A 25,372-nucleotide genomic window follows, 5' to 3' on the forward strand; every position below is an offset into this window, starting at 1 on the left:
CGGCCCCGGGGCCCGCCCCCGGGTGGGTGGACCCGCGCCCCGCCCGCCGTCCCGCCGTCCCGCCGAGTGCTGGCCGCCGCGCGGACGAGGTGAGCGGCTGCCGGGCCGAGCGGGGGCCGCGGGCCGGGGGCGCCCGGGGCAGGGGCGCGCTTCTCCCCGCCGGACCCCCGAGGGCGAAAGAGCTCCCGGGGCCCGCGGGGCCAGGCCGCGCCCCCCCCCCCCGTCCCTCAGACTCCGAAGGACGGACTTTGCCACGCGGAGTGCGGGCCCGTCTCGGAGTCGCCCGGGGCGCGGGCACCGGGGCGCCGCCCTCCTCCCCGGGTCTTCAGGACGCCCGGGCACCGGGAGGCCATCCCCGGCCTCGCGAGGCCCCTGCCTTGCAAAGGGTGCTGCCCGCTGCGGCGCCCCGGCCCCCCCCGGCCGTCGCTCGCGGGGCGGGTCGAGGGCCGGTTCCCCCGGAGGGGGCGGCGCTCCCGGGGTGCTGCAGGCCTTGTCTGCCCTGGGCTGGGGCCGCGGTCCTTTGGAATTTAGTCCACTCTTGAGCCTGCCCAGGCGGCGGCCCTGTGTCTGGGTCAGGAGCTCCTCTGCCGTGGACCTCAGGCAGTTTCCAAGATGAGGAAGTGGGGTTTGGAGTTGAGGGGTTGCAACGGCTCTAGCCAGCTCTCTCTCCCGGGCGGGCCGGACACTGACCCCCAAAGACGGTGGTGGCCACCCTTGCCGGAACTAGTTCCCGGAGGGCTGGAAGGAAGAGGGGCCAGGAAGCAGCCCAGGCCTCAGCAGGACTTGGAGGGAGAACAGGGGATTCAGGTCATGACAGCCCCCACCCCTCCCGTGTCCACGGGGTGTTACTTGCTGGCCCTCTGAGAGCCAGCCCGAGGGAGGCCATCTGGTTGGTTCTGGGCCATAAAAACCAAGCACACCTATGGCTCAAGTGCCACCTGTGCAGGGTGCGTGGACCCACCTGGGGACCCTGTCCTCTCCTGCCCGACCTGATCGATCTGCAGTGGGGCCAGGAATGGCCTTTCAGTTTTAAAAAGCTTATCTGTTTGTTTTTTTTTTTTGGGGGGGGGTGCCGGGGATGGAGCCCAGGGCTCTGAGCATGGACGAAGTGTCTACCGTGGACTGCACCCCCAGCCCTTAAATGGAGGTGCTACTGTTTGTCTGGCTCAAAAATCAGAAGGCACCTCCCACCCGGCCCAGCCACCGGATCCTCCCTCTTCCCTGAAAGGCAGCCACTGTTAATTTTCCTGTCTCTGAGCTTCTGTGGGAAGCAAGCACGGCATTTTGCACTATTCAAAACCTATTGTCCCTTAACAATACCCGTGAGCCTCTGCATGGAGTGTGTGCCCAGGCACACACAGTCTGGCCAAGTGGCAGAGCAGGTGCGGGACTGTCCCTCAAGTGAGCTTTCTGGGTTCAGGGGAGAAGGCTGTTGAGACTGGCAGCTGCGGGCAGTTTGCCCCCACCACAGGCTCTGGACCAGACCCACCTCCCTGGACGACAGGTGACATGAGCAATCCTCAAAGAGGCTGCTTTTCAAGGTGGCCCTGGGAGCTGCCAGAAGTGTCAGGGGTGCGGCTCAGTGGTCAGCACTTGCCCCATGTGGAGGCCCTGGGTTCACCCCAGCAAAAAAAAAAAAATGGAATTCAGCGTCATCAGGTGGGCACCTTGGACCTGCTGGCTGTTGACAGTGCTGCTGATGACCCAGGCCACAGGCCACCTCCTGCTCTGAGGGATGAGGACTGGGTGCAGGCGGGGGCTGGGGCTTGTCCCTGACCGTCCACTCTGATCACAGTGCCTGCTGCAGACAGCATGTCTACCCACGGCTCGGGGACAGAGGCGGACTCTGACACCCAGGTGCCTGCAGAAGGACCAGAACACCAGGTGAGCAGGGCCCGGAGGGCGGGCTCCTGAGGTCAGTGCTGCCTCTCTGGGTCCTGGGCTATCTCCGGGTCCTGGACTGTAGGGAACCTGGGACTCGGGGGGGACCCCGGGGGCACCATTTGAGGCTCTCTGCCCCTCCCCCAGCCAAACTGCCCCCTCCTGGAGGGTTCCCTTGAAAGTGGATCCCTGATCTGCCCGCGACTCCTACTAGGATGGGGTCCCCCCGCAGACGCCGGCAAGCACTGTCCCCGGGCCCTGATTGTTTCAGAAGGCAGGTGGCAAGTGGCCGCCCTGCTGGAGTGCAGCTGTGGGACATTCTTCCCTGAACACCCTCCTTGCTCAGGCCCTAGCCTAAAGGTCCCCTTCCCAGGAAGCCCCTGCGGTGTCTCCTGCCCACCCCCTTAGTGGCTGTTTACTGTGCCTTTGGCTTGGTCCCAGGTCAGCTGCCCTCTGTGAGTTGTGCGATTGTCCCCACGGTCCCCTGCTCTTGTAGCCAGAGCAGCGCAGCATGGCGCCACGGGGTGGTGTGCCAAGGAGACTCCATGAAGCCAGGCCGCTGGGCGCCACGTGGCTCTCAGGGCCTGAGGCTCTGCACACGCTGCTCGACCGGCCTGAGGACGTGGTGCAGGGACATGCACCAGACGCGGAGGACATGCTGCAGGACCCAGCCACGGGCTCCCCAGACTCTCAGATCCAGAATTAGGAAGCTGCGTGGTGGGGCGGGGGCTGGGAGTGGGGAGGCCGCTTGAGTGGGCAGACCCTCCACTTGGGGAGACAGAAGGTCCTGGAGGTGGACAGAGGGGACAGCTACACACACAGTAACCATGCTTAATGTCCCTGGACTGGGCACTTGACATGACGAATAGCCGGGCCCAGTGGCCCACGTCTGTAGTCCCAGCTCTTGGGGGGCTCTGGCAGGACCAGCCTGGGTCTCAAAATAAAAACCCAAAATGGTGGGGGACGTCGCCCGGGCGCCCTGCGTTCAATCTCTGTACCACAAGTAACGTCAGCTAGGGTGGCGCACGAAGGCCGCACCCTCTTAGTGCTCGGCCTTCAGCCACCCCAGGAGCAAGTTCAGGGACGGAGAGGGGTGGGCCGCCAGGGGTGAACACCCTGGTTGGCATCCACTCCAGGACAGGGACAGTGGGTCTCCTGCCTTGTCACTTCCTGGGCGTGGCTGGGGGCGCAGTCGGCTAAAGGAATCCACAGGAGGAGCTGGCGGAAGCTCCTGGCTGTGGGGTGCTGGGTGCAGGAGGGCGGGGCCAGCTTCTAGTCCTGGGTTCTGTCCCCGCCTCCCTCCGCCAAGCCCTGAGCGGCCCCTCACCCCACAGCCCAGCGTGGTGGGCCGGGTGGCCAGCATGCCCCTCATCAGCTCCACCTGTGACTTGGTGTCGGCCGCCTATGCCTCCACCAAGGAGAGCCACCCCCACGTGAAGACCGTCTGTGACGTGGCAGAGAAAGGCATCAAGACCCTCACTGCGGCCGCGGTCAGCGGGGCCCAGCCCATCCTGTCCAAGCTGGAGCCCCAGAGTGAGTGACACCCCAGAATGTCCACTCCTGTCCACTCTGGCTCCCGTCCCCCCAAATGCCAGGCCCCCAGCAGCAGTGACAGTCCGACTCTGTTTTGTCCTTCTCCAGTTGCATCGGCCAGCGAGTTCGCACACAGGGGCCTGGACAGGCTGGAGGACAGTCTGCCCGTCCTGCAGCAGCCCACGGAGAAGGTGAGGCTGCGTGTGCGGCGGGCGCCCTGGGCCTGCCTCAGGGTCCAGCCTCACTAGCAGAGACGGGAGTCAAGACCCCACGGCCCCCACTTTTCCCAGAGCGAAAGCCACCCAGGTCACTGGCTTTGCCCCAGCCACGTCGGCCTCTGTCCTTCTTCGGGACTGTCACACCTGGGGGTACAGGGCACAGTTGAGATTGGGGGACGTAGTGATGGAAACGGAGCGCTTGGCCTCGGGAAGGGGAGCTTGATGGGGGAGGCAGAGAGAAGGAACTCGCCCGGCCGCGTCCTACCCCGGGATCTTTGCACGTCTTCTTTCTTTTGCGTGGTAAGGGGTACCAGGACTGAACCTGGGGTGTTCCGCTGAGGTTCTCACTAAGTTTCTTAGGGCCTCGCTAAGTTGCTGAGGCTGGCCTTCAACTCGCGATCCTGCTGCCTCAGCCTCCTAAGCTGCTGGGATGACAGGTGTGACCGCTGTGCCCAGCTCCCCTGGGCACATTTTCAAGCCTCAGATCCCCAGAGGCCTTCTCTTCCACTTAGAGGAGGTCCTCCCCCCTCACCAGCGGCCAGCAGACTTGGTGCGTCCATTCTGCCGCTGCCGTCCATCGCAGAAACCGCCAGCCGCCCGCCCATTGAGCCCTTCGAATGTGACTTCCTGATTCTTAAGTCACAGGTTTACTTGCAGGCGGACACAATGCCTGTGTCTAATTTTATCATATGTGGAGCTGAGGCTCGAGCCAGGGCCTCACACATGCCGGGCAAGCGCTCTGCCACGGAGCCACCGCCCCAGCCCGAATTCCTGACTTTAACTGCCTGTTCAGTGCCGTGTGGCTACTGGTGGCCCCAAGGTGGCCCGGTTCAATCAGAGGCAGTGTGGACTTTTCATGCTCAGCAGCTTTTCTGAGATGCAACTAGATGAGGCCACTGGACCCCCCACTGGACACAGTGCCGTATCGTCAGACGCCTGTGTACAGCCGCCACCCTTGACTTCAGAACACTTTTGTCCCCCTATAGACCCCATGCCCCTTAGAAGTCACTCGCTCACTTTCCCACCAAACACCCTGCCCTGCACCTGTGGGGCCACGTCCGTCTCTGGGCTCCCCTTCCTGGACTCCCCTGTCACTGGATCACATGCTGTAGCCTGTGTGTCTGGCTCTCACTGAGCACCAGGTCCCTAGATTCATGCACCTGCAGCAGGGGTCAGCATGTCCTTCGTGGCTAAGGAACATCCTGCCATGGCCAGACACCATCCTTCTGTGGACAGCCCCTGGGTGTCACCTCTTGGCTCTTAGGCACATGTGAACGTTTGGGTACGGTCACATTCATAATCCCAGCAGCTCAGGAGGCTGAGGCAGGAGGATCGTGAGTTCAAGGCCAGCCTCAGCAAGGGCGAGGTGCTAAGCAACTCAGTGAGGCCCTGGGGTCGTGGCTCAGTGGTTCAGCGCCCCTGGATTCAACCTGGTGCCAAAAAACCCCAAACACTTTGTATAGTGTGAAACCTGGTGCTGCCCCTCGTCCCTGTCCCTTGCAACCTTGGCGTGCCTGGCCTGCGTCCTCCCTGGGGCCAGCCCTCCACCCAGCTTCCTGCTACCCTCCACTGTGACTACCTGTGGATACATGCAGTGTATCTGTCTGCTGCCTGCTGAGCACCTGCTGTATACAGACCCTATGCCCTTGCCAGGCCTGGCTTGCGGAGCATGGGAGCTGCCGAGGCCCAGCACCGTGGCAGGCCTGGGGGCCTGTCCCAGGCGGATGCTGGCCCTGTCCCTCCCACTGATAGCAGCATTCCTCTGGCCATTCCTCAGGGCCAGTGCTCCTTCTGTTTATAGAAGGGATGAGCACAGGGTCAAGTTCTCCAAGGTCACTCAACAGAGCAGCTGCTCCCGCTCCCAGAGGACGGCCCTCTCCCTGCTGCGGGCCCCCTGAGATGGATTTTCCTCTGGGGAGTGGTCACTTTCCCAAGGTCCCTGGGGCAGGCGTGTGGCCAGTGCTGGGATGTGAACTGGGCACAGAACTCCCCTGAGAACTGTGCGTTCAGTTAGCACGGTGCCGAGGCTGGACCTCTCCATCAGCCCTCCCTGCTAAATGCCTGACTCGGAGTCCAGGAGGCCAGGTGAGGGGCAGTGACCGGAGGCGGGCACGGGGCCGGGTGCAGCTCCGTGGTGGAGCATGTGTCTAGCAGGTGGCAGCCCTGGGTTCCGCCCAGCACCCCAGGGTGATAACAGGCCCTGAGGAGCAGTCCCCCCCGGCCCCATGTCTCGTCAGAGGTGAGCCCTGGGTGGGACCTGGCCCTTGGCCTGCTGTGGACAATAAAGTTTTATTGGCATGTGGCCACAGCCATCACTCACCCACAGCGGCTTTCTCTGCCCGGGAGACAGAGCCACTCCCTGGCCCTGCAGCACCATCTGAGCCCTCCGTGGAGAGTGGCTGACCTTACTGTCCCTTGAACCCGTCGAGCCCTGCCAGGGTCCAGCCAAGTTCTGCCCTTGGCACAGGCAGCCTGGCCACTCCTGGCCTCCGCTCCTGCAGGAGGGGCCACCTGCACCTTGTGCTACCCGGTTCGCTGGGTGGCCTGGCTCCTGTGGGCGCTGGGTCTTAGCACAGGGTTCCGAGCCCTGGGTGCCCTGCCCCCGCCCTCCGGGGAGTGGAGACGCTTGACCGCCATGTGGGCGGAGGGACGCTGACGTTGGCCTGTCTCCTAGGTCCTGGCGGACACCAAGGAACTCGTGTCGTCCAGGGTGTCTGGGGCCCGGGAAATGGTGTCTGACACCGTGTCCAGCGCCAAGGATGCTGTGGCCACCCGAGTGTCGGGGGCAGTTGACGTGACCCGTGGGGCTGTGCAGAGTGGTGTGGACATGACCAAGTCCATCGTGACCAGTGGTGTCCACTCGGTCATGGGCTCCCGCGTGGGACAGATGGTGATGAGCGGGGTGGACACGGTGCTCTGCAGGTCGGAAGAGTGGATGGACAACCACCTGCCCATGACGGATGAGGAGCTGGGTGAGTATGGCCGGGGCCCGGGACCCCCCTCAGCACTGCCTCTCGGGCTCCTGGAGTCTGTCATCTGCTGCCACCTGGGCTCACCTCTGCCTTCCCTGCAGCAGCCACCAGAGGGCAGCGTGAGCACCTGAGTCAGGCCCTCCCCCTGCCCACAGCCCTCTGTGGCTCCCACTTCCCTTAGGGTCAAAGCTCAAGTCCTCCCTGTGGCACCTGCATGACACGTCCCATCCCCTCCCTGCTCCCTGCCCCATCTGCTGCAGCCACACGAGCTCCCCGCCTGGCTCCAGGCCTGTTCCCTCTGCTTCCGTTGCCCTGACAGGCCGCTCCCTGCGTCCCTCTGGTCCCAGCTGAAGTCCACCTCCGGCGTGCCTGCCCGACCCTGCCCTATCTTTCCTCTTCAACTTTGACCCAGACCATGCCCTCTGGGCGGGCACAATTCTGACCACTGCTGTATACACTGCCGGGTGCCCAGAGCCTGGGGTGCAGTCGTGGTGCTGGGGACGGAGCCAGGGCCTCGCATGTGGCGGGCTGAGCCTCTCCAGCCCTGGATGGACGCTCCAGTGAGCAGGAGACGCCTGGGGGAGGGGCAGAGTGCCACGGAGCGGGGTTGTGTTCCTTTGGGGTTTTGGAACCAGGGACTGAGCCCAGGGGGTTCACCAGGAGCCACATCCCAGCCCTCTTCATTCTTTTATTCTGAGACAGGATCTCACTAAGCTGCTGAGGGCCTCATTAATTTGCCCAGGCTGGCCTCAGACTTGGGATCCCCCGGCCTCAGCCTCCTGAGCTGCTGGGGTTACAGGTGTGGCCATAGTAGGGACGTTGTCTAGGATCTGTTTTTCTTTGTGGTGCTGGGGACGGAAGCCAGGGCTTCGGCAGGCCAGGCAGGCGCTCCACCCCGAGCTGCACCCTCTGTGGGTGATTTTATTCAAGGGTCTCAGCACCTGGAGCCAGGCCCCATTTGGACTTGGGGACATGCAGTGCCCCACCTCTGGAGCGGAGGATGAATGTGAGGGACAGGGTGTGGAGGAGCTGGGCGCAGTGGGGGAGAGGGTCAGCTCAGAGCAGAGGCCTGGCGGGGAGGGGCCTCGGTCACCCCTGGAGGCAGGAGGGAGCTGCTGCCTGGTGCAGCAGCACCCAGCCCAAGGTCCTGTGTGGGGTGAGCGCAGGGGCTCCGAGGCCATGCCCGTGGTGGCCTGGGCAGGAGGGAGGAAGGTCGGACCTGCCCGGTGGCAGGTCTTCAATCAGCAGGGGGTGGCTCTTCTCCTGGGGGATCCTGAGTCCTGCTCAGGGACTCAGATGCCATCTCATGGCTCGGGGTGGCCTGAGCTGTGGCAGTGAGAGCCACATCTCCTCCCCCTCAGCCCAGGGCACTTCCTGGTGCCAGGGCCACTGTCTTTCCCTGGCACCACAGGCCCAGGAAACAAAGCTGCTTTCACCCGGAGCGGGGAGTTTGTGTTTGCAACCTGCCTTGGTGGCACGGTGGGGCCGCCCTCCCTAGGGACACAGGGTGGCCCACGTGCTGGCTACCTCTGTTTCTGTTTCATACTTATTTTTAGTTTTTCATACACAGGTCCACATATATGTGTGTGGGGGGGTGTATTGCTTTGTCTTTTTCCAGAACTGGGGCTCAAACCCAGGGGCCCTGTTCCCCCGAGCTGCACCCAAGCCCCCCACCCTTTTTGAATAGTTGGACAGCATGCGTTGGTTTTTTTTAATATTTATTTTTTAGTTGTAGGCAGACATAATACCTTTATTTATTTATTTATTTATATGTGGTGCTGAGGATCGACCCCAGGGCCTCGCATGTGCTAAGCGTGGGCTCCACCACCGAGCGCCAGCCCATCGGGGTTGTTAAAATGTAAGGGGCAAAGCCCTGGCGGCTCCTGAGGGCGGCCGCCATGACGCGCGCGCTCCTGCAGCCCGGCCCCCTCTGTGCTGGAGAGGCCGCGTGGGGGACGTTCTAGTGTCAGCCGCAGGGCACGGCTGCAGCCCTCCTTTCCTGTGCGTGCATTGAACCAGCTGCAGCGCATCTTTGTGTCTGTGCCCAACAGGCACAGGTATTCTTGTCCTTGATCCCGCAACGACACGGCCTGTCGGCACCACGGAGGCGGCCTGAGCACCTCTGCGGAGGCTGTGCAGATGGCTGTGCAGACGCTGCGCCACACAAGGCGCCACCCACATCCGGGGATTGGATACCCGGGGTCCTGGGGACCCGCGTACTGCGGCGAACTCCTCCGCGCTTTAGGGAGTCCATGAAGCCAGAGGCGGGCAGACCTGCCCGAGGGCCCAGCGTGGGGCCTCAGTCCTGCCCGTGTGGGGGCCCCTTCCTCCCCTGCGCGGGTGGGGCAGTGGAGGCCGGTGGGCAGTGGAGGCCGAGGCCTGCATCCCAGGGCCTGGCCAGCGCCGGCGCTGGGTGGTCTGTGGCACTGGGTGGTTGCCCTCCGCCTCACCAAGGCCCCTCTGCCCGCAGCGCGCATCGCCACGTCCCTGGAGGGCTTCGACGTGGCCTCGGTGCAGCAGCAGCGGCAGGAGCAGAGCTACTTCGTGCGGCTGGGCTCGCTGTCGGAGCGGCTGCGCCAGCGCGCCTACGAGCACTCCCTGGGCAAGCTGCGCAGCACCCGGCAGCGGGCCCAGGACGGGCTGCAGCAGCTGGCGCAGGCGCTCAGCCTGGTGAGCGCACTGGACGGGGCGGCGGGCGGGGCTGGCGCTTCCCCAGGCCCGCCGTGGCTTGCAGGGCCATCTTCTCTGTCCTCTCTCGTCGCCCCTCCGTGCATCTGCCCCAGTCTCGTCTCCTCTTAGGAGGTTCTGTTGCGACCAGGCCGCCAGATGTCTGTCTCCGTAACCCCCTCTTTAAAGACCCACCTCCAAGCCCAGCCCCTTCTTGGGTTCTGGGGCTCTGGGCTTCAACGTGTGAATTCGGGGGGACAGTGCAGCCTGACCGGGTGGCTGGCTCTGGGCCTCAGCGCACCCTCCTCCAGCCGGTGGCCGAGGTGCTTTCCATGGCACCAGCCTGGGGTCCCGGGCGCAGCGGGCAGTGGGCCTGGCCTTTAGGTGCTGTCAGGCCGAGGCCGCACTTCCCCAGCACGTGGGCGGTCCTAGGGCCACCCCCAGCACAGAGGGACAAAATCATGGGAGGCCCAACACACTAAGCACTACCCCTGCCGCAGCACAGCCCACCATCCCCATGTCAGGGCGCGCAGTCCAGCAGCCTGGCCATCCCCTGGGCGCCCGGCTCTCAGTCCCCAGTAAAATTCCCGTCCCTCCCAGCCCAGCTGTCACCACGCGGCTTCTGGCTCTGGATTCCAGGGACCTCCTGGGGGTGGACCCCGTGTGTCCTTTTGTGAGTGGTTTTAGCGTCATATCCTCAAGGTCCCTCTACCTGGGGCCAGCTGTCATACTGCCCCGTCTCCCGACTGAGTAGCATTGCACGCAGTGCTTCCTGTACTGTCACGCCCCAGCCACCAAAGCCAGTCCGCGGCCAAGGCCATGTCTGGCTGCAAGGGACAGAGTAGATGGGTTGGAGTCACCACAGAGCACGTGAGGCCACTTTCTCTGCTGCCCCTGACCACACGGGACACAAGGGGGTTGATGTTTTTGAAGTCCACAGAGGCCCTGTGGCCATAGAAATGGCCTCTGACTCCCCCTCCAGACCATCTCATAGGTCAGATGGGAGCAGAGGGTCCCGGGGCACCCTCTTGTCCCCCGTGCTGTCCTGTGTGACGCCGCGATGCTGGGCTGTGCGGGGGCGCGGCAGGGTCCTCCCCTCACCTGCTCTCTCCTGCAGATGGAGACCGTCAAGCAGGGTGTGGACCAGAAGTTCGTGGAGGGCCAGGAGAGGCTGCACCAGATGTGGCTCAGCTGGAGCCAGAAGGAGCAGGGACCACAGGGCACCGAGAGGGACCCAGCCAGGCCAGAGGTACCCGGGCGGCCTGGGTGCCAGGGTCCAGCACGGGGGACCTTCCGTAGGACCAGGTCGCGGGCTTGAGCTCGGGCGTGCGTGGTCACACCTGCCCAGCTCACAGTGCCAGGGAGCAGAACCGGCCCCGTGCCCGTGGGCAGATCCATAGGAGGTGCCCCATCCACGCTGTCAGCTGTCCCTCGGCCACCAGCAGGAGCCAGGTGACACGCTGCAGTGTGGTTGGACCTGAGGACCTCATGCTCAGGATGAGATACACAAGGCCACACAGAGTGACTGCAGTGACAGGAGAGTGCAGAGGCAGGACCCCGGCAGGGACAGGGCTGTCGTGGGGACGGCCTTCCTTTTGGAGAGGTAGAATGTACTGGAATTAGAGGCCGTGGTCGCGCCTCATGCGAACAGACTAAAGGGCAGCGTGTGGCCCCCTGACGGAGAGACGTGGTGGACGTCCTTAGATACCAAAGAGGAGACTGAACACATTGAGATGTCACGTGCTTTGTGATCAGAGCACTCGTTGTGCAGACCTGGACCGCCTAGGACTGTCCCCGTGCCCCAGTGCCGGTCGCGGCAACTAGAAAACGGTTTCTCAGACGAGCAAAGCAGGTCTCGTCTCCCAGGTCACATGGTCCCCAGGTCACACCGTCCCCAGATCCAAGTCCAGAGCCCTAGCTGCCGAGGCCACAGGCACAGTCCCCCTGGCCACTCTTATCCCCTGCTGGATGGGTTCTCAGTGACCCGATTGACTCTCCTGGTGGCTCCTGCCCAGAGGCCCTCCCAGGACTCTGCCTGGTGTCTGTAAGGAGCAGCCTGAGACTGAGACGCGCACTGAATGTGCGTCTAGAGCGCATAGCATGTCTAGCGGGTGACCCAGCCCGCAGCCACCGTCACTGTCTGCTCTTACACATTCCATCACCCCATAAGGTAGCCCTGTCCCCATGAGCAGTGACCGTCCTGCCCAGCCCTGTACCCCTGAGCCCACATCCTGACTCTGAACTCTCCGACCAGTGGAGTCACAAGTCCCACCCTGTGGCCTGCTGGTCTGGCTCTCGCTGAGCACCAGGTCCTCGCGTCCCCCACACTGAGCTGTCACCTGGCTCCTGCTCATGGCCGAGGACACTCCAGGTGTGCGGGGGCCAAGTGTGCCCACCACTCCTGCAGCTGGTGGGAGGTGGGCTGCGGGCTGTGTCCTTGTGTGGATGCCCACTGGCACTTCCCCTGGTCACTCAGGTCGTCCCTCAGTCTCCTGGGGCTGGTCCTGGTCCTGACCCAGAGCTGCAGATGTTCTAGGCACTTCTGGGATGGCGCGGTGTTTGGTAGAAGACACCCACCACCTCACGCTCACAGCGGCTTTAGGTGGCTCATGGTAGACCGGCCAGTGTCAGTGCTGGACAAGGGATTGCCACCACCATGTCATTTGGGGGAGATAACAAGAGTAAACAGCCTGTCCACGCACAGGGAATCTATTGGGACGCTGTTCTGTCCTGCGGGTGGCCGGATGCGCAGCCGTGGAGCCCACGGGTACCATCCGAGCGTGCGCAGACGAGCTGCCCATCCTGGGGCGACTCCTGGGTCACCTTTTTCTTTTCTGTTTTTATTTTGGGCTGGGGTGGACCAGGGCCTGGCGCGTGGCAGGCACGTGCTGCAGCAGGAGGTCCCCTCCGGCCCTGCCCCCACCTCTTGTGGGTGGGGTGCCCCCGCGAGGCTGGCTGTGGCCCCAGGAAATGCAGCACTGCCGCTGACCAGGGCTGGGGTTCGCCGGCAGCCCCCACGAGCCCGGCCGCTCAGCGCCCTTGTCCTCTGCTCCCAGCGCCACCCACCTTCCCAGAGCACCAGTGCTGTGTTGGCACTGGGGCGGGTCCAGCCGTGATCCTGCACTCTGCACGCTCAGCCCTTTTTATTTACTTATTTATTTATTGGTACCAAGAGTCGAGCCCAGGTCTGCTTAACCACTGAGCCACGTCTCCAGCCCTCCCCCCATTTTTAATGTTTTATTTTGAGATAGGGTCTTGCTGAGGCTGGCCTCCACCCTATGATCCTCCTGTCCCAGCCTCCCCAGTTTCTGGGATCAGGTGTGTGCCACCGTACCCAGCCAGCGAACGTTCCTGATGGTCCTCGCTGTCCCCGCAGCAGGTGGAGTTGCAGGCGCTCACCATGTTCCGGGGCATCACCCAGCAGTTGCAGACCACCTGTGCCTCCCTGGCGTCCAGCATCCAGGGGCTGCCCTCCCAGGTGAAGGACCAGGTGCAGCAGGCCCGCCGCCAGGTGGAGGACCTCCAGTCCACCTTTGCCAGAATCCACTCCTTCCAGGACCTGTCCGGCAGCATCCTGATGCAGAGCCGTGAGCAGGTGGCGAAGGCCCGAGAGGCCCTGGACCGCACCGTGGAGTTCGTGGCCCGGAGCACCCCCGTCACGTGGCTGGTGGGGCCCTTCGCCCCCGGGATCACGGAGAAGGCCCTGGAGGGCGGCCCGGGAGGAAGCGAGGCTGGCGCTGCCCCCCCGCCCGAGGGGCCCAGCAGCGAGGAGCCGGCCCCTGGCCACTGAAGCCTGCTCAGGCCTCACGCCACAGGGATGTTTCCAGCCAAAAAAATTTTCTAGAAATTTCCAAAAAATCTCTTTTTCCTTCAGTAAGAATCGATCGTTACCTTAGCTGTCACAGGTCCTTTCCTCCACCAAAGCCCCTTCCCAGGCCTCCTAAGTGGCCTTGGACTTGGTCTGAGAGCTGGCTCCCGGGCCCCGCCTGTTGTGGACCAGGAGGGGCTGAGGCAGCTCCGCCGTGGCCTTAATAAACGCGCCCGCAGGACGAGCGTGTCCGCGTGTTCCTCTGCCCCGCGAAGGCCTTGGGCCACGTCCCTTACCTACTTCTCTGTCTGTCATCCCTGCGCAGCTGGGATGGAGCCCGGGGCCCGTGCTGGGCAGCTGCTCTGCCCCTGAGCCGTCCCCAGCCCTTGGTCTGGTCTGCTCTCAGTCCTGGGGGACACGCACCTTCATCTATTTTATGTCGTGTGAGGGGGCACCCACACGAGCCAGGCGAGCGCTGCCCCGCTGAGCCTCCACTCCCGCCCCGGGCTGGGTCCTTTCTAAATGACAGACGTGTCGCTCCTACTCGTGGAGGCCGGGTCTCCTGGGGAGGCCGGCTCTCCTGGGTGAGGCCTTCCTGTTGGTTTGGTGTTCGTTTGTTTATTTTTTGGTTCCAGGGATTGAACCCGGGTGCCCTACCCCCAGCCACGTCCCCAGCCCTTATTCTTTTTCGTTTGAGACGGGGTCCCCTCGGTTGCTTGAGGCCTCGCTGAGTCGCTGAGGCTGGCCTTGAACTAGCCACCTTCCTCCTCAGCCTCCAGAGCCGCTGGGATGGCAGGCGGGAGGCTCCTGCTGAGTCCTCTTGCTGTGTCCAGCTGCAGTAAGGCTTTCCCCAGAGGGACACCGGTCCTGCGCATGAGAAGAGGGCCCTCCTGACCGAAAGGCTTCCTGGAACCGCTGCCCCTGGTGGGTCCCGACACTGGGCCCTGGTCCCTGGTGCAGTCCCGTGTCTCTGGCGACTGAGCAGGCCAGGGTGGCCGCCGTCCTGGCTGGTGGGCCCTGGGGCCAGAGCCCCTCTGGGTCGCCACACAGGGTTGCTGGGAGGCGTGGCCGAGTCTGCCGCCCGCCCCGCGCCCTGGGGTCAGCTCCCCGTCCCCCTGGGGTGGAGCAGTGCCTTGGGGGCACTGGTGTGGCAGGACCCCGAGGCCCACGCCCCTCTCCCACACCTGCAGGGTGTCACTTCTCTGCCAAAGGTCCCCAGGCCGAGCTCTGGCCTCTGCCTCCCGCTCGGGAGGTGGCTGATGGCACCCCACGTCCCTCCATGATGAGCCCCCCTCTCCAGAGCCGGATCAGGGCTCCTTGTCTCTGTCCTGGGGTGGACCGGGCGCCCTGCTCACTGTGGCAGGAGGACGCCTGTCTCCCACCCACCGCCTGGGAGGCCCAGAGCGCCCGGCACACAGTAGGTGCTCAGGTCGGTTTCTCCCCCTGGAGAGAGGCCCTGCTTCCTCACACCTGCCCCAGGACCCTTCCAGGGCCCCCCAGGGATCCTGATGGAGTCGGGGCGACCGCGGACTCGGCTGGGAAAAGCCCCAGCTGACCCGCCACCCTCTCAGCCACCAACGGGGTGCCTGAGATCTGGCACAGTCCCCAAGGATCGTCCAGTGTCTTGCCACAGATCTCGTCACCACAGGCAATGCCACATACGCGTCACTCCTCATCATGAAGGTCAAGTGGCTGCAGGACCTTGTCATTTAACGGGGGCGTAAATGCAAAGCACACCCCGAGCCATCTTAGGTTTAACTGAGTCACACTGTTGGGGCTGGCCCGGTGGCCTGGTGACGATGGCAGGCACAGAGGCCGGGGCGCCACCCCCGGGACCGCAAGAAGACACCAAGACGAAGAGGCGGTTGCCCAGCGGGGGTTGGGGTGACCGGCGCTCCCTTTGCCCTAGCGGCTGGGACACCATCACCCTAACTTCTGGGGGCCCTGCCGCTGAGCGAGGCCCCAGCGCCTCTGCGCCGCGCCGCGTCCCCGGCCACCTCCAGAACTGTTCCCGCCCCAAACGAAACCGCCGAGGAGCCCCGCCCAGCCCTGGCGGCCCTGCTGCTTCCTCCCTGCGAGGTCGCGGCGCGGGGACCTGGGGTGGCTCCCCGGCGGGCGCGGGGTGGTCGGTGCCGGCGGGGCGGCCCTGGGGTCCAGAATCTCAGCGGGAGCGGGTCTCCTCGGCTCCCTGTCCTCCTGTCCTCGGGTCCCCTGCCCTGCGTCCCCTGTGGGGCGGGCCCACGTGGCGGTGCGCGCCGGGGACTTTCCCCTGAGGGCCCCGGAGGCGGGAGCCGCAGAAGGGGCGGCTCCTCTCCCGAGAGGCCACCGCGGCCACCCCAGGACCCAGGGCCACCACCGTCGCCACCCCAAGGACCAAGGACCAGCACCAGTGCTGCGGCCCGGGTAGGTGGGGACGGGACGGGTGGGCGCGGGGCTGGGAGTGACCCCTCCTGGGACACAGGTCCAGTGGCCGCCTGCCCCCCCCCCCCGCCCGGCCGCCACTTCCCCCGGGACCCCGAGGACCCGCCGCCTGCCCGCCCGCAGCGCCCGGCCCAGCAGAGGCCATGTCATGGGTTTTCCCGGCGGCGGTGACTAAAGCGGGACTTGGGGAGGCCATCGCGGTGGGAGCCAGGCGCCTAGAGCCCAGGGGGAGCGGGGACCTGTCCCTGCCCCTCCTGGAGGAGGAGCCGCGACGCCAGCGAGGACACTGGGCACAGCACACACCATAGGGACCTGGTAGGGACAGTCACATGCCCGCAGGGGACCATGGTCAAGACAGCGAAGGTGACCAGGCCACCTCTGAGGGGTAGATGTCCGCAGCCTCCCCTCGGGCCGGGCCTGAGGAGGCCTGGACGCAGCCCGGGGGCAGCCTGAGCTTGGCACATGCAAGAAATGCAGGTCCCGGAGCAGCCGCCCGGCCGCCTCGCTCCTGGCAGAGGCTGGCCACCGGCTTCGCCCCTCGTCCTCCGTTCCCCTCCGTAAGGGGGCAATTCAAAGAGCCCAGCTCGGGTGTCACTTGCTGGCACAGGGCCTGGCGTGTAGTAGGTGCTCAGTGAACTCCTGTTGGACAGACGCAGCCGTCTACGCAGCCCAGTGACCGGGCCTTGTCCTTCCGCCGGCTCCTCATAACAGAGTTTTTTTGTTTTTTTTAAAGAGAAAGAGAGGAGAGAATTTTAATATTTATTTTTTAGTTTTGGGCAGACACAACATCTTTGTTGGTATGTGGTGCCGAGGATCGAACCCGGGCCGCACGCATGCCAGGCGAGCGCACTACCGCTGGAGCCACATCCCCAGCCCATAACAGAGTTTTTAAGTGACACTTTTATTTATTTTTAAATTTCTGAGATGGCGTCCCACTGTGTCACCCAGGCTGCCTGCCGGGAACCTGGGTTCAAGATGCTCCTGTCTCCGCCCCCCAGGGGCGGGCCCTGCCCACACACCTGGCCTCCTGGACATTGTTTAGTTAGCCAGGAGGGACGGCACCGCTGTGGGCCAGTCCTGAGGGAGCAGATGAGACTCACCATCTTGTTGGGGAGAGAGGATCCAGAGGCAGGAAGCACGCATGGAGTGCTTACTGTATACCGGACGCCCTCTGCCCAGTCAGCTGATTGGATCATTGAGTACTCTGTCAGTATTGATTCATTCTCTCAGCGTTTAGTAAGCACCTACTGTGTACCAGGCACTGTTTGGTTCTTTCACTGATTATCCGGCCAGCATCTATTGAGCGCCTATACAGCACTCTGGATACAGCCACGAATAAGGCCCAGCCTTATTCGTCCCTAGCCTGTGCCTGGAGGCTCCCTGGGGAGGCTCTCTCCAGTAGGAAAGGATGGCTACTCCCCATCGTAAATAAGTGAAGTCTGTAGTGTCCCCTGGTGAGAAGTGGACATGAGGAAAATGAGGCAGGGAGGGGTGGGGTGGTGCTGGTCAAGCCGCCCTGTGGGTACTGGGGAAAGTGCTGAGGCATGGCCTGTGCAAAGGTCCTGAGGCAGAGCCAAGCCTGGGACAGTGCACCAGAACAGACAGCAAGGAGCAGGAGATGCTTGTCCCCAGGGAAGACGCGGGGTTGTCAAGGAGGAGCAGTCGTGCCTAACCCAACGGTCCGTGTCTCCTTCCGACCCCAAGCCAGCTCCTCACACCCTCCCATCCCGTCCATCCGTTTGTCCTGTGGGCAGTGACCCCCACTGCCACCAGCCTCCACCTGGTCCCAGCTTCTGCCCCTGCCCCACAGCCCCTCCGCGGCTCCCACCTCCCTCCTGGTCAGAGCCCAAGAGCCCTGCGCAACCTGACCGTCCCCCCCTCGCCCCCTCCTCTGCTTCCGCCCGGCCTCCTCAGGCCAGGCCCAACCTGCCCCAGGGCCGGTGCACAGCGGTGCCTCTGCCTGAGCACCCCGGCCCTCGCTTCCTTCAGCCTCAGCTCAGAGGCACGTCCCCGAGGCCCCTGGGCCCCCTCCCGCCCCCAGCCCCCACCTCTGTGCGGCACCCACTCGCTTCCTTCAGGGCTCTTTGCTCATTTCCTGTTGGTCTCCCTGGAGTGACGTGTGCCACACGGGGCGGAGGAGGTGCCCGTCCCTGCCTGCAGAGCACTGAGCCGCGTGCGCACAGTAGGTGCTCAGTAAATGCTCGCTCTGTGGAGGACACGTGGGGCACGCGGGGGACCCAGGGGACCAGGAAGGTGCATCCCAGACCCGGGGAACGGGTCCTGCCAGCGCCGAGGGTGACGCTGGCCCCGGTGCCGCATGGCCAGGCCGGCGTTCAGGACAACCACGTCGTCCAGCGTCCCCTGCGGGGTGGACCCAGGGACCCTGCGTGCCGGGCGCTCTGCAAGCTGCACCCAGCCCCGAGGGCCACTCTGACGTGAGGCCGAGACGCCCCGTGGTCTGTGCCCACCTTTGGGGGTGGACTCTGTCCCCAGGCTGTGGAAGGTTCAGCAGATGACCCGAGCTCAGCGGGCAGGACACGGGGGACAGCGTCCAGGGAGTCCGGCTGAGCTCCGCTGGGCAGAGGGCAGGAAGCAGGACGGGCTGCCTGTGGGCTCTGGGCCTTCTGCGGGGTCAGGGGTCCCCCAGGTCCGGTGCCTCAGGAGCAGCTGTACTGCTCCCACCGCGGCCTGGGGCCCCTGCACTGTCCCCCCTGGGGACACAGACAGGAAGGCTGAGGCTTTTGGGGGGACCGGGGATTGAACCCAGGGGCCTTAACCCCTGAGCCACCTCCAGCCCTTTTTAAGGATATTTTATCAGCGTCGGGGCCTCACTGAGTTGCTGAGGCTGGCCCTGAACTTGCCATCCTCCTGCCTCAGCCTCCTCCAAGCCTCCGGCTGCACTGAGGCTCCCGCGTGTGCACCGCGGACAGGGCCTGGCCGTGGGTCAGGCTGCTTCAGACTCGCCGTCCTCCTTCCTCCACCCAGGGCTGACGTGGGGGACGCAGCGTGCACCGGGTCCGTCCAGGGCTCAGCCTGGCGCTGGCCACGCTGGAAGCTGAGCCCCAAGCCTGCTGTGCCCTCTGCTCTGCGCTCAGGTGACTCCTCAGCTGGCGCCTGGTGAACGGCAGCCCTCAGCCCTGGGGACCTTGGCGCCTGCGTCCCTGTGGGAATGGCCGCCCAGGGCGGTTCAACTGATGGGCTTCCTTGGGACCCAGAGCCAGCCTCCACACAAACCGCCTTTGTCACCAACCTGATTCCCAGCTGCCCCAGGGTGGCCGCAGGAAGCTCCCTCCTGTGGTTTCCTTTGCACATTTTCACATTTCATGGAGGTCACCTGGGTTCCTCCGCGGAGGCTGCGGGGACACCAGGCACTGCGTACCACCGTCAGTCGGCCACCACGGTTTTTGTTTTTGTCCTGGGGGTTGACCCAGGGTGCTCCACCCCTGAGCCACAACCCCAGACCCAGCCACTTTTACTTTGAGACAGGGCCTCACTAAGTTGCTGAGGCTGGCCTTGAACTTGCCATCCTCCTGCCTGAGCCTCCTGAGTTGCTGGGACGGGTGTGGCACCGGTGTTTGTCTTGCACAGTCATTTCCGGGACCCATCAGGGAGTGGCAGGAACCTTTGACCTGAGGACCAAGCTCTGGAGGGACATATCAGTCCATGGCTTAAGTAGTCATCTTGGTAATTTCAGAAACTTTGGGCTAGCTTGTGGTCCCACCTAAATATAAGATCCTTGTCGGTTTTCTCCTGTTACCACGTGCTGAGGTCAGGTCGGGGAGGGGGAGCGCGTGTCCTGCCTCCTCGGCACTCTCCGGTTGAGGGGGGGGACATCTTCCACCCTCGGGAGGGCCGCACCCCAGCCCTCTTTATTTTTTGAGTCAGGTCTCGCTAAGCTGCCCAGGGTGGCCTCAAACTTGCCATTTTCCCTCCACAGCCTCCGTCCTACTGGGACAACAGTGTGGCCGCTGTGCTGTATGCCAGTCTTCTCTTCTTAAGAGGACCTGTCCCGTGGGTTAGGGTCCCCGAAGGCTCCACTTCAACTCAATTGCCCCATAAGGAGTGTCCTCAGTAGGGTCCCCTGCAAGGTGCTGAGGGCCCGGCCTTTAGCGTACAACTTGGGGACGACGCAGTGTAACCTCATGGCGATTGTGCCCTTGCTGATGACGCGTGGCAGACAGACGCGCTCGGCCTTGTGGTCACAAACATGGGCACTGAATGGCTGCCTGCCGTGGAAGGGAAAAGACACAGCCTGCGGGTCCCCTGACCCAGGTGTGGCAGGCGTCCTCTGTCCAGGGCCAGATGGTGTCTGCTGCAGCCACCGGCCTGCTCTAGTGCAGTGAGGAGGCAGCCTTGGCCATGTGTGGGGCGGGAGTGTGGCTTTATTGACAGATACCACTGGGGGCCGCATGGCGTGTCCCCGCAATGTGATCAGGTGGCCTGACCAACCCTGGAGGAGGGTGGGGCCGGGTCCTGGGGAGGCCCGGGGCAGCTGTGCTCCAAGCAGAGATTCAAACAGGGCGCTGCGGCACACGCCTGCCATCCCAGTGGCTGTGGAGGCCGAGGCAGGAGGATGGCAAGGGTGAGGCCAGCCTCAGCAACTTAGCAAGACCCCGTCTCAGACTAAATCAAGAAGGGCTGGGGTGGCTCAGTGCTGCAGCACCCGTGGGGCTCAGGGTTCCATCCCCTGAATAAAGGGCCTGAGGTGTGACCTTGACTCCTTTTGCTCTCAACCTTCTGCCACAGGAAGAAGGCCCTGTCGGAGGGGGCCACAGTCCGGGACCTCAGACCTCCCAACCGCGAACACACGCTCTGCTCCTCACAACCCAGCGGGCCGCGTGCTCCTTATGGCCGCCCACAAAGGACAGGGACGGCTCTGGCTCCTGGGGACTCACAGATGTGCCGGGCGGCATCCTCTTGATGAACTGGCCTGAGGTGAGTCGCAGCCACTGACCTGAGGTCGAAGTGGCTCCCGTTTTTCAAGTCCCTCTCTCCTCTGTCCACAGCCCCCCATGGCTCCCACCTCCCTTGGGGTCAAAGCCCCAATCCTCCATGTGACCCCCAGGCCCTGTCCTCCCTGCCACAGTCTCCTCTCCCCCTCCCCTGGCTGCTTCTGGGTGCCTCCAAGGGCCAGGCTCCTCCTGCCCCAGGGCCTTTACACTGCTGTGCCTGCCTCCCAAAGTGCTGCTGCCGCTCAGGGACTCCGCTATGCCTTGTTAGGCTCCTGCTCCCTTCGGGGCCACCCTGGGCCACACTGTTGGCGACTCGAGCCCCACTCCACGCTGGGCACTGTCTGCCCTGCTCCCCAGCAGGCTCTGGGAAGGCGGTCATCTGTTTGTGCCCCGCTGGGCAGTTAGCGCCCATTCTGCCTCCCCGTGTCCCCTCCAGAGCCATTCTTTCTCCGCCCTCTCGGCTTCCCTCGGTCCTTCCTGGATTCCTGCCCCGGGGCCCAGTGGACCTGCTCAGGATGACCTTTTTGAAAACCCTGCATCATGACCTGGGCTCCACGGGGGCCACCGGAGCAGGAGGCTGATGGACGCCAGGTCCCCCGGGGCACTGTGGGCCGGGGCCGGTCACTCTCTGGTGTGGGCGTCCTGGGTGCCGCAGGTTGAGAGCAGCAGCCTGGCCCCCACCCTCCGGGGCCTGCCTCCCCGCGGCTATGACAGCCTCCGGCCCGGGGCAGCCTGGGTTGAGAGGCAGGCTCTGGGCTGCTGGGGTCAGCTGGCACCTCCCACGTGGGTAGGCAGGAGGTCCCGGCTCGCGGCCGAGGGCAGGGGAAGTGTTCCCAGCCCCTGGGATGGCGCCAAGGCTGTTGTTCCCCAGGCCTGGACGGGGACCTGGTGGCCTAGTGCAGGGCTTGGGATGCCGTCCCCAGGGTGTGTGCCCGGGGCAGGCGCTGGCCGGGCTCTCCTCACCCACAGCCTGAGCGCCGCCGCCTCCACGCCCGACCAGTCTGGAGCGGGGTCAGGGCACCAGCTGCTCCCTGCAGGCCCCGTCCACGCAGGAGGGGGACAGGGAGGGAACGGCCCGGTGGCTGCAGAGCCCCCGCGGAGGCTGAGACCTGGGTGAGGAGTCCCGGCAGGGGACAGGGAAAGAACAGCTGCAAGGCAGGAGCCCGCGGTGCACAGAGCCCGGGCGGGACCCCAGCTGGCCTCTCAGCCAGTCGGAGCGCAGGGGACGGCTCCCGGCAGCCCGCAGCGGACACCGCCACAGGCGACCGTGGTCCCTGCACGTCACCGCACGTCACCATGGGCCGTATCAGCCAGCAGTCTGCCAGACAGATCCCCCGGGACTCTGGCCGCAGGCGCAGACGTTCATCAGACAGTCACCACCTCCCGGCTCGGGGTCCGGGATGGAGGGGCTGCGTGGCGGCTTGGGGGCTCTAGCACTCGGGACACTGCAGGGGGACATCACAGGGGTCCCCTGACCTGGGCTCCACTGGGGCCACAGGAGCAGCTGCCAAGTGGGGGGGCAGGAGGCCTAGGGTCCTGGCCACAAGGGCCTCTCCGGGGCTGCTCACCGCATGGCCGACCTCGCAGCGCTAAGGAGAGCCAACCAGGGTGGCGAGTCCCTGTCCCTGCCACCTCCTCTCAGTCAATGGAGCCGCCCCACACAGCACTCCAGGGCCTTCCAAGCCTGTGAACACCAGATCGTGCGTCCCCAGGCCATCCAGGTGGCCGACTGCCTCCTGGTGGGCACGGCCCAAGCGCCTGCTGGTCCAGGCTGTGGTCAGAACCTGCCATATGTTCAGGCCACCTGGTTCCCGGAACAAGCCCCCACCACAGCCATGAGGCCCGGAGCCAGGCGGCCCCGGTTCTAAGCCTGCGTTCACTCCCCAGCTGTGTGGCTTTGGGCAATCGACTTGGCCTCTCTGTGCCTCACGTCTTGTCCTTGGCAAGAGCCACGTCTCTCTGCGCCGCCACGTAACTCACCTGCTGTGTCTTGCACAGGAGAAAGTGGATGTCAGAGGGAGGTGACCCAGGTTGGCTGCCCAAACATGGTGGCACCCCAGGGGAGGGAGGAGAGACACCGGGTGGCCTCCCTGAGCTGCTGCTCTCGGGTGGTGATCCTGGCCCTCTCCCGTCCCCCCAGATCCGCCCCAGCAGCCCTCCAGGAACCTGGCCCGAGGTTCGGGGAAGGGTCGCCAGCATCCAGAACATGCCTCCCCGCTCCCCAGCTTCTCCTGCCTGCAGCCGCACCCACCCGTGCCCATGGCCTGCCCGGGCCCGTCACTGCCCGGTGCCTTCGACCTCCTGGGCGCGGCCGGCCAGGACAAGCTGCTCTACCTGAAGCACAAGCTCAAGACGCTGCGCCCGGGCTGCCGGGGGGCCGGCCTGCTGCACGCCATGGTGCTCCTCACGCTGGGCCAGGAGACCGAGGCCAGGATCTCCCTGGAGGCCCTGAAGGAGGACGCGGCGGCCCGGCTGGTGGCCCGCCAGTGGGCCGGCGCGGATGGCGCCGAGGCCCTGGAGGAGCCCCCCGACGTGTCCTGGGCCGTGGCCCGTCTCTACCACCTGCTGGCCGAGGAGCAGCTGTGCCCAGCCTCGCTGCGGGACTCGGCCTACCAGGCCGCCCTCCGCGCCCACGGCTCCAGGGGCGACCGCCGGCTGGCGGAGCTGCAGGACGAGGCCCGGGACCGGTGCGGGTGGGACGTCGTCCGGGACCTGAGTGGCTTCCAGCCCCTCTGTTCCGACCTGGGTGGCCTCCCACCGTCCTCGGCGTCACCCTCTGGGACCAGGAGCCTCCCGCGCCCCATCGACAGCCAGCTGGACTGGAGCCAGGGGCACTCCCTGCGGTCCACCAGCAGCCCCGTCTCGCTGGCCCGCAGCTTGGCCATCAGTCAGTCCCCCACCGTGCCCCTCGCGAGCCCGCAGCGCAGCGCCCCGGGGCCCAGCAAGCTCTGCCAGGAGCCCCAGGCCAGCCCGGGGCCTGAGCCTGTCCCCACGGGCTGCCAAGAGCCAGAGGAGATGAGCTGGCCCCCCTCTGTGGACGCGGCCTGCTCCCTGGAGCTGGCAGACTGCCCGGTCCCCAGGCTCCCTGTGGCGGCCCCAGCCCCAGCCCCTGCCCACCCCCCTGAGCCCCCCGAGGCTCCAGAAACCAGCAGCCAAGTCCCAGTGCAGTGCATGGAGGGGTCTGCGGGCCCCGAACCTCTGCCCCTGCCCACTGTGGAGGCCACTGAGAGTCCTGGCCTTGTCAAGGAGAGGACACCACCTCAACTCTCGGGAGAAGAGACCGCACCCCAGAAGAGCAAGCCAAGCCCACCCCCGGCCTCAGCCCCGGCCCCCACGGCCTCCCTGCCTTCTCCCCTGCCTCCGACCCCAGCCTCCGCGTCCCCCTGTCCCTCCTCCTTTGAGTCAGCGTCATCGGAGCAGAAGTTCTATAACTTTGTGGTCCTCCACGCCAGGGCTGACGAGCAGGTGGCCCTGCGAGTGCGGGAGAAGCTGGAGGCCCTCGGGGTGCCAGATGGGGCCACCTTCTGCGAGGACTTCCAGGTGCCGGGGCGCGGGGAGCTGCGCTGCTTGCAGGACGCCATTGACCACTCCGGCTTCACCATCCTGCTGCTGACCTCCAACTTCAACTGCCGCCTGAGCCTGCACCAGGTCAGCCAGGCCCTGATGAGCAGCTTCACGCAGCACGGGAGGGAGGACTGCGTCGTCCCCTTCCTGCCCCTGGAGAGCTCCCTGGAGCAGCTCGGCCCCGACACGGCCAGCCTGCTCACTGGCCTCGTGTGGCTGGACGAGAACTCCAAGGTCTTCACCAGGAAGGTGGCCAACACCTTCAAGCCGCAGAAGCTGCGGGCGCGCAAGGCCCACTGGAGGAAGGAGCAGGACGTCCGCGCCCTGCGGGAGCACAGCCAGCGCCTGGAGGGCGAGCGGCGGCAGGCGGCCGCCATGGGCGCCGCGTACTGGGACAGCCTGCAGAGCTACCGGGCCTGGCAGTCGCAGGTGGACAGGCTCCAGGCAGCCTTCGGCAGCCACTTGTCCTTCGGGACTCGGGTGCCTCACCCGTCTCAGGTGCCCCTGGGGGGCCAGGTGCCCTGGGGGGGGCCGTCCCCCCTCCCCACCTGGCCCGGATGCCCCCAGTCGCCGCCGTGGCCAGCGGGCAGCCCCGCGCCCGCCTTCCCGCCGCCGCCCCCCACGGCCCCGCCGGCCCCGGGGTTGCAGCCCCTCATCATCCACCACGCGCAGATGGTGCAGCTGGGGCTCAGCAACCACATGTGGAACCAGAGAGGGGCCCAGGCGCCCGAGGACAAGACGCAGGAAGAAGGGCGGTGACCAGCCGGGCCACGGGGCCGCCCTGGACCCCAGCACGGCCGGGCAGGGCCCGTGGACCCCACCGGGGCGCTCCCTTCGGGTCGCTGCCCCGAAGCCGCCCCCACGCGGGCAGAGGGCTTCGTGGGCCTGGGGTCGAGGAGGGACACGGGAAGTGGGGCGTTTGACGGTAATAAATATTTATTGAAGGCTCCTCGGAGCCGCCGTCTGCCCGGCGACCTGCGGCGAGCACGCGGCCACGCGCCCCAAAGACGGGAGGCGGAAGCCGCGACCACGCGGGCGTCCTCTCGAGGGGTAGAGCAGGACGTTGCGCAACCTGCTCTCCCCCCATTGGTCATGAGTGGGTCACATGACTTCTGTCCCGGTTGCAAAGGATTCTGGGAAATGTAGTCCTGGGGGGGGCGGCCACGTGCCTTTCAGAAAGGCTGGGTTCTAATAGCAAAGAAGGTGGAGACAAAAGATGTTGGGAGCCGTGCTTGGTGGCCTGCGCCTGTAATCCCAGCTCTGTGAGCCTGAGGCAGGAGCATCGAGAGTTCAAAGCCAGCCTCAGCACCAGCGAGGCACTTAGCAACTCAGTGAGACCCTGTCTCTAAATAAAAT

The 25,372-nt window shown here is 65.1% G+C and overlaps 2 protein-coding genes across 9 annotated transcripts; both read left to right on the forward strand.

Annotated features, from left to right (window-relative positions):
- The first annotated feature begins 12 nt into the window (after positions 1-12).
- Plin3 (perilipin 3) lies at positions 13-13,320 on the forward strand. 3 transcript variants are annotated; one of them, XM_046444026.2, is made up of 8 exons: positions 13-89; positions 1,796-1,884; positions 3,216-3,414; positions 3,523-3,605; positions 6,307-6,604; positions 9,075-9,274; positions 10,389-10,520; positions 12,648-13,320. In XM_046444026.2, exons 2-8 carry the CDS (start codon positions 1,813-1,815, stop codon positions 13,059-13,061), a joined length of 1,398 nt encoding a protein of 465 aa, XP_046299982.1. In that variant the 5' UTR covers positions 13-89; positions 1,796-1,812; the 3' UTR covers positions 13,062-13,320. The 3 variants fall into 3 exon arrangements, with proteins under 3 accessions (XP_046299982.1, XP_046299983.1, XP_046299984.1); XM_046444027.2 differs by lacking the exon at positions 13-89 and adding an exon at positions 1,060-1,228; XM_046444028.2 differs by lacking the exon at positions 13-89 and adding an exon at positions 1,331-1,504.
- A 1,806-nt stretch (positions 13,321-15,126) lies between these two features.
- On the forward strand, positions 15,127-24,965 carry Ticam1 (TIR domain containing adaptor molecule 1). 6 transcript variants are annotated; one of them, XM_046444021.2, is made up of 6 exons: positions 15,127-15,482; positions 19,089-19,184; positions 19,438-19,588; positions 20,247-20,435; positions 22,340-22,482; positions 22,593-24,965. In XM_046444021.2, the coding sequence occupies exons 5-6, from the start codon at positions 22,461-22,463 to the stop codon at positions 24,773-24,775; spliced, it is 2,205 nt and encodes a 734-aa protein (XP_046299977.1). In that variant the 5' UTR covers positions 15,127-15,482; positions 19,089-19,184; positions 19,438-19,588; positions 20,247-20,435; positions 22,340-22,460; the 3' UTR covers positions 24,776-24,965. The 6 variants fall into 6 exon arrangements, with proteins under 6 accessions (XP_046299977.1, XP_046299978.1, XP_058435186.1 ...); XM_046444022.2 differs by having other exon boundaries at positions 19,438-19,515; XM_058579203.1 differs by lacking the exon at positions 19,438-19,588.
- Positions 24,966-25,372: the final 407 nt, after the last annotated feature.

The sequence above is a fragment of the Marmota monax genome, unplaced genomic scaffold (assembly GCF_021218885.2).
Source record: "Marmota monax isolate L192 unplaced genomic scaffold, Marmota_monax_Labrador192_F-V1.1 WCK01_AAM20220418_F8-fsc00102, whole genome shotgun sequence".
In the NCBI taxonomy this organism is placed as follows: Eukaryota; Metazoa; Chordata; class Mammalia; order Rodentia; family Sciuridae; genus Marmota; species Marmota monax.

Bases quoted from the DNA above. Each gene is read 5' to 3' on its own strand.
- Plin3 (XM_046444026.2), top strand. From the start codon at position 1,813: ATGTCTACCCACGGCTCGGGGACAGAGGCGGACTCTGACACCCAGGTG. The intron at 3,415-3,522 runs GTGAGTGACACC...GTCCTTCTCCAG, and splicing joins GTCCAAGCTGGAGCCCCAGA to TTGCATCGGCCAGCGAGTTC. The intron at 6,605-9,074 runs GTGAGTATGGCC...CTCTGCCCGCAG, and splicing joins CATGACGGATGAGGAGCTGG to CGCGCATCGCCACGTCCCTG.
- Ticam1 (XM_046444021.2), top strand. From the start codon at position 22,461: ATGTCAGAGGGAGGTGACCCAG. The intron at 22,483-22,592 runs GTTGGCTGCCCA...CCGTCCCCCCAG, and splicing joins GTCAGAGGGAGGTGACCCAG to ATCCGCCCCAGCAGCCCTCC.